This window comes from Ambystoma mexicanum, chromosome 5q (genome assembly GCF_040938575.1).
Source record: "Ambystoma mexicanum isolate Mex_15411 chromosome 5q, UKY_AmexF1_1, whole genome shotgun sequence".
In the NCBI taxonomy this organism is placed as follows: domain Eukaryota; kingdom Metazoa; phylum Chordata; class Amphibia; order Caudata; family Ambystomatidae; genus Ambystoma; species Ambystoma mexicanum.
The window spans coordinates 1,363,312,566-1,363,329,048 of record NC_090933.1 but is presented as its reverse complement, the minus strand read 5'-3'; the positions used below and the strand labels follow the sequence as shown (position 1 = coordinate 1,363,329,048).

Sequence of the window (16,483 nt, the reverse complement as noted above, 5' to 3'; positions counted from 1 at the left end):
TCTGCATGCGGACCCCTACGCTTGTCGGGCGTGGTCGTTTCCCGAAACAGAGTCTTCATGGTTTTTATCAGCGGCTCCTACCACCTTCTTGGGCGGTTTTGCCGGGCAATCTCGTAGAAAGTGTCCAGAGGACCCACAATAAAGACATAATTGCATCTGCCGTCTTCTTTCACGTTCTTTTTGAGTTAAAGGTCCTTTAACCCCTCCGATTTGCATAGGCTCAGAGACATCAGCACCCTTGGGGTTAGCGTGGGTCTTGACCAACACCCGGGTCTCAAACTTGGACCGATCTGCTTTTCTGTTTTGAAGTCTGTGATCCAATTGGACCACTAAGTCTATATATTCTGTGCATTCTTGGGGCGGATTTACAACTTGGGACAGGACATCTTTAAGTTCTCTGCGTAGACCTCGATAAAATAACGTGATTCTTTTATCCTCTGGCCACCCAGTTTCCACAATTAGTCTATTAAAGGTTGCAATGTAGGATAGGAGGTCCTAATTGCCCTGTCGCAGGGATAGGAGCTTGTCATCCAAAGCCTGCCCCTGAGAGTGTCGAGCAAATAACCTTTCCATGCTTGCTTGAAATCCTGAAAATCACGGAGAATCGGGTCATCTTGAGTAACCAGTGGAACTAACCAATCGGCAGCACAGCCGCTGAGATATGACAATACAAAGGCTACCTTGGTCAGGTCATTAGGGAAGGCCCCAGGTCTGCATAGGAGTGCAAACGACACTGATTCATGAATACGGTGAATCGTTTGGGGTCCCCAGCAAAGCGTTCGGGTGGGGCCAGCGGCATGTTTCCAGGTAGATTAATCTGCACAGGGTTACTGGGAACCACAGGAGCGGGGTGTACTTCGGCCCGTAATTCCCCCAGTAGTTGGGCCAACTGATCAGTCTCAGAAGTTTCCATAGCGCCTGGGTGGGAATTTGTGGGAAGGCTTCGCGTTCTGTAACGCTCACCTGACTCCCACGGAGGCGCTGGTCTAGTCTGGGTTGCTGTGGCCTCTTCGAGCGTGATGCGCAGAACTCGGCACACCGACTGAGCAGGACCCTCAAATCTTGCTAGTCTGGCCCGTAGGAATATCCTTCTGCAGATGAGAAAGGGGATTAACAGTCTGCAGAATAGTGTGCTTGCACCCCCCTTACCAACTTCGTTCTTCTCTAACTTCCTCCGAAATCCCCGGTTGAAGCTCACCTTAAGGTTTGAAAGGATGAACTCTCCATCCTGCTTCTGGTGAAGGGGCGCGTGTTAGTCCAGTTACTTCACTGGTTTTCAGAATGGCGCTGGCAAAATCCACTTGACTTTTCCGAGCGGAACGCCGTAAGTATGAAGATTACAAAAGTTCAAGTGTTGAGCCTCCTTTTCTGTTGCCTTCCTAACCTGTGATCTGTCCTTTATTTCAGGTGCAGAATGAAGGCGATGCGTTGAGGGATTGAATTGCCGATGGTAAACTCAGGTGAGTTAGCGATGGAGGCGATCCCTCTTAATGTCTTTATATTCCTCCAGTAATGTCTTTTGTCCTTTCCCCATAGGGGCCGGGGTGCGGTACCTGCCAACGAAGCGGCGTCGACCCGAAATGAGGAATGGTCCACCAACAGAAGACCGGTAAGTTTTATGGCGGAAAATTAGGCTTTCCTCATATGTTCCTTCTGCTCACCTTTTGTCTCTTCTTCTCTCCCCTAGGCGCAGAGATGTGGCGACCGGTGCAGACAGTCGCGGTGGAGCCAGAAGAACTCCCGAGGACAGGTGAGTGAAACGCGGTGCTGCAGCGAGCAACGTGGTGCTTTTAAATGAAAGTCTTTTCTCAGGAACGGGAACGCTGGCGTGAAGATTCCGGATGCAGGTAAGAAGTTTGATAAAATTCTTGTTTTTCACCTTTCTCTTCTCTTCTTTCCTTACAGGTGTTCCAGGATCGAGGCGGGCGTGGCTGGAGACCCGATGCAGGAGCAGACACGGTGAGCGTTCAGCTGCTTGGATGCAGAACAACGCGAAGCGTGAGCTACTGTCTGGGCGTGGCTTAAATAGCCCCCAAAGTAGTTCCAGGTAAGTATCCTTCCCTGGCCATGCCCCAGTGGCAAAATAGTCCCAATGAAAAAATAGTCCATTTCAGGTCTCAGGGAGGCCTGAATCTTGCAGCATGGTCTGCATCAGGTAAGTGCACAAAACACCTTCCTTTATGAGCCTGGCGCCTATGGCGCCAGGACTGATGTCCAACATGAGCCTGGCGCCAATGGCGCCAGGACAGAGTCCAAAGAGCCCCTATAAGGGGCCGCTGGGCTTTTACCCGGGGGCATGATGCCTGCTCCCGGGGTTGCTGGGCCTGGCACTTCAGGGGTAGGCATCATGACACTGTCACACTTACCAAACCTCTGGCAAGAGTGGAGCCATGAATGTGGCACCCCTGGTGACTCTTCCAGTGGGGGGAGTTCCTTTTGAGAGGGTGGGCATCGACATTGTTGGTCCCCTTGACCCTCCCACATCTTCAGGAAACAGGTTTATCCTAGTTGTAGTAGGCCATGCTACTAGGTATCCTGAAGCAATACCTATGTGGACTGGTACAGCTCAGGCCATGGCTAAGGCTCTACTTGGTATTTTCTACCAGAGTAGGATTTCCTAAGGAAGTGATATCTGACATGGGATCCAATTTTATGTCCCACTACATGCAAGCCATGTGGAAAAACGGTGGTGTCACTTACAAGTTCTCTACAGCCTACCATCCACAGACAAATAGACTGGTAGAGAGGTTTAATCATACTATGAAAAGCATGATAGGTGCTTTAGAAGAACCCCTTAAAAGAAAGTGGGACCTTCTACTGCCATGCCTTCTCTTTGCTTATAGGGAAGTCCCTCAGGAGGGAGTTGCTTACATTCCCTTTGAACTTCTCTAGGGCCATCCAGTCAGAGGTCCATAAGCCGTGATTAAGGAAGGGTTGGAGAGTGTTCCTTCCCCCAAGCCAGAGTCACTGACTATGTGATAGGTCTCCGGAGGAGAATGTCACACATGATGGCAGAAGCTAGTGATAACTTAAAAGCAGGTCAGGCTCTGGTCAAACATTGGCATGACCAGAAGGCCAGCATGGTTGTGATTTCTCAAGACCAGCTTGTATTAGTTATGGTGCCAACAAGGCAGAGGGCCTTGCAGGACAAATTGATAGGACCCTTCAAGGTTGTGGGCAAACTTGGAGAGGTGAACTATTTGGTGGACTTAGGCAGACCTAAGGAGGCACCCAGAGTCTTTCACACCAACCGTTTGAAGGCATATTTCTCGAGACCAGAAGTGGGAGCTTTGCTTCTAGCTTCAGCTCAAGAGGAAGAAGAGAGTGAACCTCTACCTGACCTCCTCAGAGGCCAACCTTTAGATCGAAACATAGCAGGAGTCAATCTCTCTTCTCAACTGACATCTGAACAGTGAGCCTTTTTTCCCACTCTTACATGTGTTTTGCTGTGGGTGTTTAATATTTTCACCCTCAGTACAGTGATACAGGGTTGTCTTTTAGACTTCCCAACTCAGACTCCATTTTCTGGGACTGACTACTGTCTCCCGGAACAATAATGTTACCATTGAATTTATTAGTCTCTTTAAATCCACAGACCCAGTACAAACTATCTTACATAGAGTACTGGAAAGGGTTACTAGTTATCCCTATTTGTCTGTCTTTCATGGGACATTGTTTCATTCCCTTTTCAGAAAACTTGGCTGGTGGCAGTGGTAACTACCCTATTTTTCCTATCGCAGTTATTGTAAATAGCCCTGGTATTGTTTTAGGCTATCTTGGTAACCTCAAACTTATATCGACTGGACCATATTTGTTTTAATTTGGTTCCGGCTGGGTTTATTCGCCATTTCTTCTTTCTCGTGTTTTTCTCTGTGCGCCAAACCAGGTTTGGTTCCTTTGTTCACCGTCCTTTCGCGGGCTTCTGTACAGAAGCCCTCCTTAGGCGCCTGAAAGTCTGGGTGGTCAGGATGTGAGGGAGGGGTTTTAGAACCCCTGCCATGGGTTCCCTTGGTAACCCAAGTCGCACTCCTGTTTGATTGGCTAGGTGAGTGTCCCGCCAGGACAGCCACCCTGATGTGTGATTGACAGCCAGGCTGTGTGAATGAGGTAAAACGGCATAAAAAACAGGTCTCTGGGGCTGGAAAAGGCAGAGTCACCACTGGATCAAGAGTACCGAAGAGAAGCAGACAGAGGATGACCTCTACCATGACTGAACTTCCCGGTGAAGCCCTGCTGCAGGTCCAAATCTTCAAACTTCGTCAACAGGGAAGATCTGCAAATAATCTTCTCCCCTTGAGCTGGTGGGAACAACCAGTTCACCAAACTGCAAGCCAGGCCTCCCTCCTCTGGTCCAATTTGCTGTACAGAGTTACAGTGAACCGGATAGCCAGGAAGGTTGGACCCTGCTTGGGTTTTAAGGAGCACACCTTTTATTTGCCGTTTTGTTCTGTTGCTGGTTTCTTCTTAGGGCAGTGCATGACCCTCCAGTCTTCCTACTTTGTGTCAGTCCGACAGTCGTTTCAGGAACCGTGAGCCTGCAGGACCTGCCAGGAATATCCACCTCGGCTGCAGCTTCATCTCCATTTAAGGTACTGTTCCAAATCCGGTTGTTCGTTTCGTCCAGCTGCGGTGAAAGTGTGTGGCACCTTTCACCAATCCGAGGGCTTGTCCTTCTCTCTTCTTTAAAGTAACTTTTCACCTGACCAATTTTGCTCTGAACTCTTGGCAAAGACTTAACCGCAAACTACCCTGAACTGTGTGATCTTGAGCAAAATACGTTTGTTCCATTGACTTTGGCCCTAAGCCTCTTGATTTGATTCCCTCACTGTAGTTCCTTTTTCTGGCTTGCCCTGCTTACTTACCTGTTGGTGCTGCTCAATTTTTGTCTAACTTTGTCTTTCCCTCTCTTTTGAATTATTGGAGTGCAATTTTGCTCACACTTCATTTTGAGCTTAACTAGTCCAGAATCTATTAGGTGTGGTGTAGAGTATTAGAAACATGATTTTTCAACTGCTTGATAATAGTGAAATGTTTAAAACTGATGTGTAAATAAATGTATATTCTTTTACTCAGAAATCTTGAGTCAGTGTTTGTTTGAATCATAGTAATTGCTGTCCTTTGTGTAACTTCTGATACTTCTCACTTTACTCGTGAGATAAGTCTGACTGCTTAGCCATCGCTACCACTTTACTGTGTAGTACAGGCTTCTACCAAAAGTGAATTTGTACTGTCACTTGTAGTCTTAATTGTGTGTGATGTTCCCAAATGGTACTGCATATAATTCTGCCTAACAATTCTTTGTTAATAAGTCCCACAAACCGCCCACATGAGGGGGAGGTGGTCGATGAGTGGCTGGTATAGCCTTACCCACATTGTTTTGGAGTGTTCATTAACCATATGAGAGACCTCGGGGGCAAACCATGACTTGCTCAGTGGCATAGTCATCCTTTTTCTTTGCACACAAGCCTACACTCAAGTGTCCATAGATCAGTGCTCATCGCAGCTGGACTTATGAGCACTCTGGCTCACGAGTCACGACTTCCCGGGGTAAACTTGCTTCCCATGCAGAAACTCACAACCACACAGTTGTTGTAAGTGTGATCTTGTAGTAGTTGTGTACAGCTGATGAGGTCCTTTGGTTAAAGGATCTCCTGGGTTTTTACAGAATGGAAGCTAGATTTGATGGTTGTCAGCTTCTCCGCTTACTCCAGTGCTGCATTTCTTTGTATTTTCTGCAGGATCGCTACACCAGATTGACTCCAGTGGAGCCCAGTTACTAACTGGTGTAAACTGGAAGAAGGAATATTTTTGCCTGGACAGCAAAGCCGCGATGGCCGTTAAGGATGATGCCAACTTGTCCTGGGTCAAGCATATGGGCAACATGAACTATTTTAGCTGTGGCCCACTGGGCTGCTGGGGTGTGAGTGATGACGTCTGGTTCCAATACCCATCGACTCCTCAGTCCTGCAATGGCGCCAAGTGGGCAATGGTCAGTGGCAAACTAACCGAGATTGAAGTTGGGAGTGATGGTTCTGTGTATGGGGTCAACCGAGACGGGGAGCTGCTTCAGAGGTAAAGTGAAGGACATGGAAAACTCTTCTTACTTTCCCGCAGAGTCCAGCTCTGTCTGTGTTTGAGCATCATACGTATTCCCCTACATTTCTTCTGGGTAACTTGCCCCCACCACTCCCCTTAGAAGGCAAGATAGTATGTAGCAACCCTGTGGGAGACTTGGCAATAGTTAATCCAAACTTTGGCATAAGCATGGACTACACAAGCTGGTAGAGTGATTGAGTACCCAGGCTTATTTTAAGAGGGTAGAGAAAGGGGGCATGGCAAGCCTTCTTTTTTGTTAAAGGGGGGATTGACTCAAAGGCGTTTTAGCATAAAGAGAAGGAATGGAGTCAGCAGCTACCCCAGATCAACTGTGTAGGATAGGTAGGTCAAGACAGGCAGGAAGCTAGTGTTGAAGCACTAGCTAATTAGGGTCATACAATAGTTTTAAGGTTAGAAAACAGATTGAATTTATTCATGGGTTTGGGCACATCTATGTTAAAAGTTAATTCACAAAAAGAAAAAAACACGAAGAAAAACAAATTAGAACTGTCACATATGAGCCTCATTCGGCTTATGATGGAAGGTGAAAACAAATAAAACACTGTTGTTAACATCAGAGTTGAATTGAGTGAGGGTTAGTAGCATAAGTGTATCGTATTTGTTCCAAATACTACTGTTAGATTTTAGTAGTATGGTATTACAGTCGACACATATTATATGCAGCTGTTTCTGGTTCGGGGAATAGTCAGAATTCACTGAGTAGAGAATGTTCACAGATGAAGGGTCCGAACTGTCATCAGGACGTTGTTTGGGACTGCTGAACGCCTATAGAGACAGGTTGAGATAATGTTATCTATGCGCATGTCGAAATTGGTGTAGTATGTTTAGATAACTTTACATTTGGCAAAAAGGAATTTAAAATACATAAAAGCATGATAGTATGCCCTTAGTCAAAAAACAGAATAGTATCAGAAGAACACGTGTGTCACACAAACCAAAAGAAGTGTGGTTGAGAACAATTAATGTTTGAAAGTTGCACATTAAAACGAGAAGACAAAATTAAATCCATTAGTGTGGCATAATAATGGTTCTTTGGTGATTGATCAGGCAGTATCATGTTTTCTCTGCACACTTACCGCGGCAAAGACACAAGCAGTTGTCTGTTATGGCGGTGATACTGTGTGAATATGTCTATTAGATTCTTCTGGCATTGGGACTGAGGTGCAGGGATACGGATAGGCAGCAGGGCTAGTGGGCTGTGCAAGGGGTGTACTAATGAGGTTGGCTGGATGGAGGGCTCAGAGCAGTACCAAAAAATGTTAGAGAGCAAAAGGAATTATTTGAAAAAATAGATTCCATTTGATTGTCACATTGAGGCCTTGTTTAACTGAGTTTAAGCAAAAAATCCATTGTTGCTCTAGTTTACAAAGGGAAAGGTCCCTGTTGCCACCTCTAAAGGGGTTCTTGGCTATTTGAAGGACAAACCAGAACATGTCGTTGTGGGTTTTGTGTTTCTCCTGAAAATGAGACACCATGGGCTTTTTCGGGGATGCCATTTTTTATGCATGACCAATGTTCGCATATTCGCTGTCGTACTTCTCTTTTGCATTTACCAATGTATATTAGTTTACATGGGCATTGGATTCCGTATACAGTCCATTTGCTTTTGCAATTTGTAAAGGTTTCAAAGTTCCAGTTCTTTCCGTTTAGATTGATGGATTTCATGTTTTTTGTAAGACAGCACACTTAGCATGATCCACATTTGTAGTGCCCTTTGACAGGGGGTAGATTCCACAGGGTGTTTTCTGGTGGTTTAGTGGGTTCTGTGTATGTATTGACTAGTCGATCTTTCAAGTTCCTACTTTTTTTAAAGCAAATCTGGATTTGGTAGGTACAAAGGATTCGGTGTGGAGGATTTTCCAATGTTTTAGCATGGTCTATTTTATTTGGTTACTGAGTGGTGAGAAAGTGGTAACAGAGGTGAGTTTGTTTTTACAGGGGTCGCGAGTAGTTGGGGAGAGGCATGATTCCCTACTTTTGTTTTTGGGTCGTTTTTGTGCTTGACGAATTATGTGGCTAGTGTAGCCTCTTTCTTTCAGTCTTCTTGTGAGGTCTTTGCTAGTTGTATCAAAATCTTCTCAAGAGGTACAGTTACGTCTCAGGCGTAAGAATTGGCCAAAGGGTAGATTTTCCTTGAGAGCTGCTGGGTGAAAACTTTGAAAATCCAAAAGGGTATTTTTTGCAGTAGTTTACGATAAAGAGTGGTGGCCAAAGTATTGGTCATGGTTTTGTAGATTGTAAGGTCTAAAAATGAAATAGACTGTCCGATTGGATGGTGAACTTGATGCAGGCATCTTTATTGTTGATCCAGGTGAAAGAATCTTGTAATTCGGTTTTGTTTCGTTTCCATGTCATGAGGACGTTGTCTATATATCGAATCCAGAAACCTATCTTTTCTTTGTAGGGATTGTTGGTATCGTAAACGGTGTTGGCTTCAAAATGATCCATGAATAGGTTAGCTATATCTAGTACAAAAGTCGCTCCCATAGACGTGCCATGGCATTGTTGAGAGAAAAATGTTTCAAAGATGAAGTAATTTTCTGTAAGCGCAATCCGAATGCATTCAAGTAAGAAGGCCGTGGGGGGTTCCATCTTACTTCTTTTGTCTAAATAGGTGGCAAGGACATTGATGCATTCTCGTTGAGGGATACTTGTGTAAAGTGATTCGACGTCAAGGGTGATCAAAAAGTCTTCTTCACTTACGAGGAGAGTGTCTAGTTTCTTGATGGTTGATGTGGTATCCTGGACGTAGGACCTAATTTTACTGATGAACGGACGTAGAAAGAAGTCGATATAAATAGATAGGGGTTCAAGAACAAATCCTATGCCGGCTACAATTGGACGACCAGGCGGATTGTTTTCATCTTTGTGGATCTTGGGAAGTAGGTAGAACGCCGGAAGGATCAGATGGCGGTTCGTCAGAAAAAGCTTTTCATCATCGTCGATCCAACCTTCTTGTAGTGCGTGACACATCAGGCTTTCTATTTCGTTTAGGAGTCTGGTGGTAGGATCGATGGGTATTTGTCAATAAAACTTCCTGTTGGCTAGATGTTTTTGTATTTCATTGTTATACAGAGGTTTTTCCCACAATACGATGCCACCACCTTTGTCGGCAGGTTTGATCAGGAAGTCTTGATTGTTCTCAAGGTTCTTTAAAGCCAGGCGTTCATTCTTGTTGAGGTTGTCTGGATATCTGATATTCTTATTGAAAAGTTTTTTGGTTTCAAAAAGAATACGATTTTCGAAAGCCAGGATTTCTGGGCTCACCATATGGGAGAGGGTGGTTTTAGACCTATAGATTCTGGAGGGTTTTGTTTAGGTTTGTCATTGAAGAAAAATTTGAGTCTAATGGTTCAAAAAAACCTGCGTAGTTCAACTTCTGTTTGGAATCTATTGCCGGGTGTGGTCGGGATGAAGCTCAAACCTTTACTTAGAATGCTTGTTTCTTCATGGCTTAGGACATGTTTGCTGAGGTTAAAGATTGATATCACCATGACTGGTTCCCTGGTGGCATCCATTGTCTTGTTCACATGTGATGTTGCTGGAATTGTCTTGGTCGGCCTCTTTGTCCACGTCCTTGAAAAGGGTGTTGCTGATTCGAAGTTGAGGGTCCTGAGTTTTGTAGAGCTGTTTGAACCGCTACTGTTAGAGCTGTTGGAGAAGGTGACACATTTTCTCTGTGGTCGACGTGGATTACGTTTGTTTTGAAGAATGTTCTGATTTGACTGATTGTAGAAGCCGGGTACGAGGTACGGGTAAGTTAGTTCTTCTTTGTAGTTCTTCACGTCATTTTGCAGTTTCCAGAGTTTTTTATTGATGGTGAACTTTTCAAACTTTTTTATCTCTTCTTCAATTTTTTCCAGATGGGTCTTGATGTCGGGGATTATGTTTTCGGATTTGCGCAGCATCGAATGTAGCTAACATCTTTTGCCAGTACACCTCGGCACATGCGCATTCCTTGCATTTTTTGCCACTCGGTACTCACTTTCGAGTCCACTGCTCACTGCAGAATCGAGACCCATCGTATGAGGACCTTCATGCTCCAATTCATCAGGTGAGAAAGTAAGCCAAGCGATCTCCACGCTATCGCACGGGGCTGTCTATTATTGTTATTAGGTTTCAATCATTAGATTTCATGCCTCGCACGTTCATATAGAAGTTTTTGTGACTCTTTAATTATTTGATTTACTACATCCAGAGTTCACTTTAAACGATCATGATGCCATCACGTTACCAAGGCTTTAACAACGGCCTGCATTACCTACAAGCATTCTTATATGGACATCGTTCTATATACTGGTATTATGTCCCCAGTACCTCCGTTGAAGTTTTTTGAAACGACCTTGGTAACATTTAAAAACATCCCTCATTCAACTAACTATGCCACCTTGCCACCATAGAACTAGCACGATCAATACCAGTTTCGCCAGTATTCACTTACCGTTATAGATGCTAAACTAATGCATGCAAACTACATCACTTCTTTAATCACTCTTCCAATCACTGAACGATATAGGCACCTGGACAGCCTCTAGCCCATTCTGGCTGTGCAAGTCCCTACTGTAACTTAAACAATCACCTGTTCTAGTATCCTGACTATAAACTAACTTCCTCGACCTATTTTCCTAACAGCGATCATGGCCATCTTTCTAACCTGACCTAGGCCCTGTTTTTCTCACGGCAACCCCTGCCTGTGAACTAGGTTTCAGCACCATCGCTGGACTACATACCTGCGAATTAAGGTATACCTCTTTTTCCACTATCTCTTAATAGTCACTCATGATTTGTCATATTATCACGGTAAGTAATTGTTACCCTTTCCCCTGTAGACATCCTGCTACAGACGCCCGCACCAACTGAGGTGCCGTTTTTGAATCCAGTCTATGATCTTCCGTAAATTGATATAGGTATGTGTCTAGCACGCAGTCCCGATACAGCACTCAATCTGTATGGTCTCCCTTTTAACTTCTGATAACACACCCACTTCCTCATGTGTCACCTGTCTCTATAGGCGTTCAGCAGTCCCAAACAATGTCCTGATGACAGTTCGGACCCTTCATTGTGAACATTCTCTACTCAGTGAAGGTTGACTATTGCCCGAACCAGAAACACCTGCATATAATATGTGTCAACTGTAATACCATACTACTAAAATCTAATAGTAGTATTTGGAACAAATACAATACACTTTTGCTACTAACCCCCACTCAATTCAACTGTGATGTTAACAACAGTTTTTTATTTGTTTTCACGTTCCATCATAAGCCGAATGAGGCTCATATGTGACAGTTCTAATTTGTTTTTATTTGTGTTTTTTCTTTTTGTGAACTAACTTTTAACATAGATGTGCCCAAACCCATGAATACATTGAATCTGTTTTCTAAACCTAAAACTATTGTACGACCCTAATTAGCTAGTGCTTCAACACTAGCTTCCTGCCTGTCTTGACCTACCTATCCTACACGGTTGATCTGGGGTAGCTGCTGACTCCATTCCTTCTCCTTATCTCAAGAGGGGTCAATGTGAGCTGTAGGGTTGCAACATAGAGGTTCATAGTGACAAGTATCCAAACACTTACACTCAAGGCTTCCCGATTAAACACATATTTATTAATTTAAACAGTCATTTGAATAAGCCTTCCTTAGAAGGGGGCAAATATGTAACACTAAAAATATACTTCAGAAATATACACTCTCAGTTTCAATAAATCAGTAGATACCCTGTGGGGATGGCACACAGACACTTCCTACACCCTGAAGTGACTTAAATAACTAGGACACTGTGGACATTAATATATCACTGGCACATTTAGAGCAATACTGAGATTACTATCAAAAGAGAAAGACGAGAGAATAAAACAATGGTTAACAAATATTCTTAAGCAGGTACATACTTTTTGAACCCTCTAATGCAAAGTAAATGAACCCTTTCTCAGCTACACAAGTTATCTGATGTGTGCATTTAGTTAAGGGGTAGTTAAAGCACACCGTCAGTTGTAAGAAGAGTATTTTGGGGAGCCAGGATAGCCAATGTCAATTGAGCAAAAGTCTAGGTGAACTGAAGCACTTCTTGCAGGTAGGTAAAATGTCTTGCGCAATATTTTAGAAGTCTTTGTAGGAATGTAAATCACTCTATGACCACACGCTGGGAGGCTTGTGAGGGGCAAAGCTGCAAGCAACTCACAAAAAGCAACCAAGACAAGTCTCAACTGAGAGCTAGCAAGGCTACACAACAAGAAGTAAGCAACCCCTTAGTTTCACAGTAACTTAGGTCTGAAGAAATGTGTTCCAGCTGTCTTCTGTTCCAGTTGTAGATCTTCAGATCCTGTTGTTCCTAGGCCTCAGTCATGGGAACAAGAGGGAGAACATCTGGGGACTCCTGCACTATGGTTTGAAAGTCAGCGGCAGCAATGGGCAAACTTCAGATTAGCTGCACTGGTTTCAGCATCCCGCGAATAGCACCACCGCAGTTCTCAGATACCTTATGGACTTTCCTCGCATCTGGGGTCCAGCACTCTGTTGAGGTGGCTCAGGCTTGGTCAGTCCTGTTCATGGGAGTCCAAAGGATCTTGCTGGAGCTCGGGTCCGACTTAAAAATAATGCACTCAATCCTGGTGTTCCTCTCCCTGGCAATCCGTTCCTGCAGCAGCAATGGAAATACAGCCAGCTCTGAGAGGATGTCCAGACTAGTTCGCTTTGGGCAAGAATGGGTATCACCCCAACCAAGTTGTGCAGCCCTGATCTGGATTAATTGAGTGCACAAGTCTACAAAATCATTGTCATCTTGAGACAAATAGAGTCAAGAATACACAGTTGTGCTTGGCAATAAAGTCAAGAATACAAATGCTTAACGTACAAGTTTATGAGGAAATAAAGAACAGAAATGCCGACATGTGTTTTGACCCTGAACAACGGGTCCTTTTCAAGACAGAGCTGTTCATAATAACACAGAAATAAAAGATCACAGAGTATGACAAGTACATGGTGTATACATGATGCAAGTAAACATGAAAAATTAAACATGAAAAATTAAAATCAAACACATGGTTGCATATGTAAAGGGGCCAGAAAACATCAGGGAGAACCACAAAGTATGTAATACGATGTCAACAAAAAGTTTGTTCGAAAATGAAATACAAGAAAAATGGTACCGTTTGGTAATAAATAAAATCAAGTGAATTGTTACCATTGGAGATAGCACATTCAACATTCCGGGTCCAGCAACGTAGAATCCCATACATACGGAGAGAATAAAAGGTATTGGATATACAATGAGCTGTGTATTCTAGTCACATACTACATACAGGATAAGTGTGTGACATAAGTCATAATTAGTGAGAGATGATTATAAAATCATACTTGTGAGTGATAAGGCCTATAGCGACAAGTGCTATCTTACTGTTACAAGTGTAATGGTAAAATGATATGGAAAGTTCAGAAGCAGAGTGAAATCGAAGATAGTGTTGTGCAGTGACCACACTTCTATCGTGTCCATTCCCTCATTGCCACCATATATATAGTGAATTGACGGTGCACAAGATATATGTGAACCATAATACAATAAAGGAGAGTCTAAAGATGTATATTTACTGTGAAATTGTTGTCAGAAGACAATGGGTGAACCAATGCCCACAAAAAGCAGCCGATGGTCAATACCGTAGATTACAATTAGGTAAAGGGCCTCATTGGCAGTAAATACTTTGGCAACACAGCACTGTGGTATCAGCATGTTCTGTCGAAAATAATGCCCATGAAAAAACGAAACACAATTGTGATGTGTCAATGTAACTAAGACAAGGATAATGTGCTGAACTGCAATGTCATACCTGAATATATGTAAAAGGTTCACACCCGGCAAGTAAGGTACAATTGGTCCCACCAACCCAAGGGAAGCAGTCATCCTTTGCAGGGTGTCTCTAGGCGAGGCGAATTTGGAGTTTCAGCACTGCAGCAGAGCATCACCGGGCAAACCAACATCCAGGAGTTGCAGCAGGTGTCTCTTCCAAGTTCTTCTATGGATTCCATCGCCCAGTGGTTGACTCTGCCTTCTAAGCAAAATACCTCACCTTTTATGCAGGATTTGCTCATTCATTTGCAGCCTAGCTGTCACTCACACAGCAGCGTGGCTGTCCTCCAAGGACAGCCACGTGGCCAATCACCTTTGGGTGCATTCCTGTAACGAAGGGGATAAGGCACAGGGAGCTTTGGGCACCACCTTCACTTCCTGCCCTGCCAGACACGCTGGAGCCAGAGGCTGGCTTCACCAGTGAATCCCCCCAAAGACAAAATGAACAAAGGGACCAAACCTGGTTTGGCACGCAGAGTAAATCTCATGAAGGACCATTCCAACAACAAATTATGAAAAAAGAAGACCAGAGCCATTTTGACAAAATGGGCACCAATGGGTGCTTTACTGCGGCTGCAATTGCTGCCCAAGATAGAAACACGCAATGGTAGGAACAAGTTAACCACTGCCACCAGCCATTAATTGTAGAAAGGGTGACATAAAAAATGTTACATGAGAAGCTAGACAAAGGGGATACTAGGGAACCCCTCCAGCACCTTATTGTAAGATGTGTGTGCTGGGTCTAGAAAGTTACAAAAGTAAAGTCAATTTAACTTCACTGCTCTTGGAAACAGTAGTCTATCCACAAGAAGGTATTTAACCCTTTGAGAAATCTGAGAGACTTCCCTGTGCCACTGCACTGAAGGTTCTGTGTGTCAGAATGTGAAAGCTGATGCCAAATGAGTTTGTCAGACTCCAAAACCAAAAGAAACACAGTGTTCATATTAAAGATAAATACATGAGAGAATGGGAAAGAGGTCTCACTCTCTCCAGGATAAAAATGAAAAGTCCTAAAGTCCAGCAAAAAGAGCTTGGGGTTTCTAAGGTAGAAGGGAATTAGCACATTTCTGAGAATTCTCCCTAACAGCCACCCCCATATCTGTCCCGCTCCTAGACAAGACTTATTCATGAGATCCCCGGGAATCGGCTGGAATCCATTCACTTTCAGTATATTTATCGAGCCCAAGTATATGAATGACTATCGAATAACTCCTCCATTATCATCTTGCTGACTAAACGAGTGTAAGGTGAGTCCCTCATCCAAACTGTGTTGTGCAGAATTTCCAGTCAAGGTTTATTACACGGCACACACAAGCCAGGGTTCTCCTTGCCCTACAATGAATGTGACGCACAATAAGGACACTTTGATTTTTATTCTTCGGATTCTTTGTGAGAAGGCCTCCAACCCGTCTCGCACCCAACCTCCACAAGCACCCTGTGTCACAATGGGCAAGGAACCAGACCGGTGGGTATCAATAAGATAGTTATTAATTTATTATTTTATGTCAAATGAGAATAAACAGCTTTGATTAGCAAACTATTTTCTGGCAAGACAACAACAAAATATCCCTTCTGATGAAGCAATACATTGAGATAACTTGATTTAAAATCCAATCTGTCTTCCATTATCGATCGCGGCCATCCTGCTCTTCTTATGCTTTTAGACCTCTCTGTCACGTTCTACCTGGTCGACCACGAGCTCATGGCCTCCAGGATGCAATCACTTGTAGGTTGTACCGAACTAACCACACAATGGTTAGTCTCCTTCCTGGGCCCGGGCAATGCCTGAGTTGCTATTCATAATTCCTCATCTATACCATGTTTGTTGACGCAAGGTGTGCCTCAGGGATCTTCTCTCTCTCCCACCCTATTCAACATTTATATACTTCCTCTTCTTCTGTTGTTCGATGAACTTGGTGTCCTGTTACCAACTATGCTGATGACATCCAGGTCATCCTTGAACTCTCTGGCTCCTACCCTACTGACTATGAGGCCATCTCGGCCATTTACTCAATCATTCACTCCTGGATAGCTCAGAACTTCATGGCCTTGAACGCTGATAAACCCGAGCTTCTTATTGCAGCCTCCAGTCACATGCTAAAGAACCTTCCTGCCGATTATACTTAATTTACCATAGCCAACGTTCGCATCCCTGTGGTTCAAAACGTCAAGACACTTGGGGTCACCATCGACGGTGAACTTTCCATGTGCTCTCATGTAGCCAAAACACAAGCTACATGCGGTTGGATCAACAAGCAGCTCTGCTCATTATGCCCCTTTCTATCTGTAAACAACATGTGCCTCTTGGCCACTCCTCTTATCAACTCGCGGCTGGATTACTGCAATAGCCTTCTGGCCGGTACATCTTCCACCAACATTGCAGCCCTTCAGACCACTCAAAATGACACTGTTCATGCAGTACATGGTCTTTCAAGACGGCATTCTATCACTGAAACCCGGAAAAATCTAAACTGGCTTCCAATCAGGCACAGGGTATCTTTCAAAATACTCACACTCACGT

The 16,483-nt window shown here is 44.1% G+C and overlaps 1 protein-coding gene across 1 annotated transcript in view; it reads left to right on the top strand.

The window, feature by feature from the left end:
- LOC138498726 (fish-egg lectin-like) overlaps window positions 1–16,483 on the top strand; it is a 567,060-nt gene that overhangs the window by 388,080 nt on the left and 162,497 nt on the right. Inside the window, exon 3 of the mRNA XM_069622365.1 lies at window positions 5,739–6,072. Within this exon, the coding sequence (XP_069478466.1) occupies window positions 5,739–6,072 (334 nt within the window). The remainder of the gene's footprint in view (window positions 1–5,738; window positions 6,073–16,483) is intronic.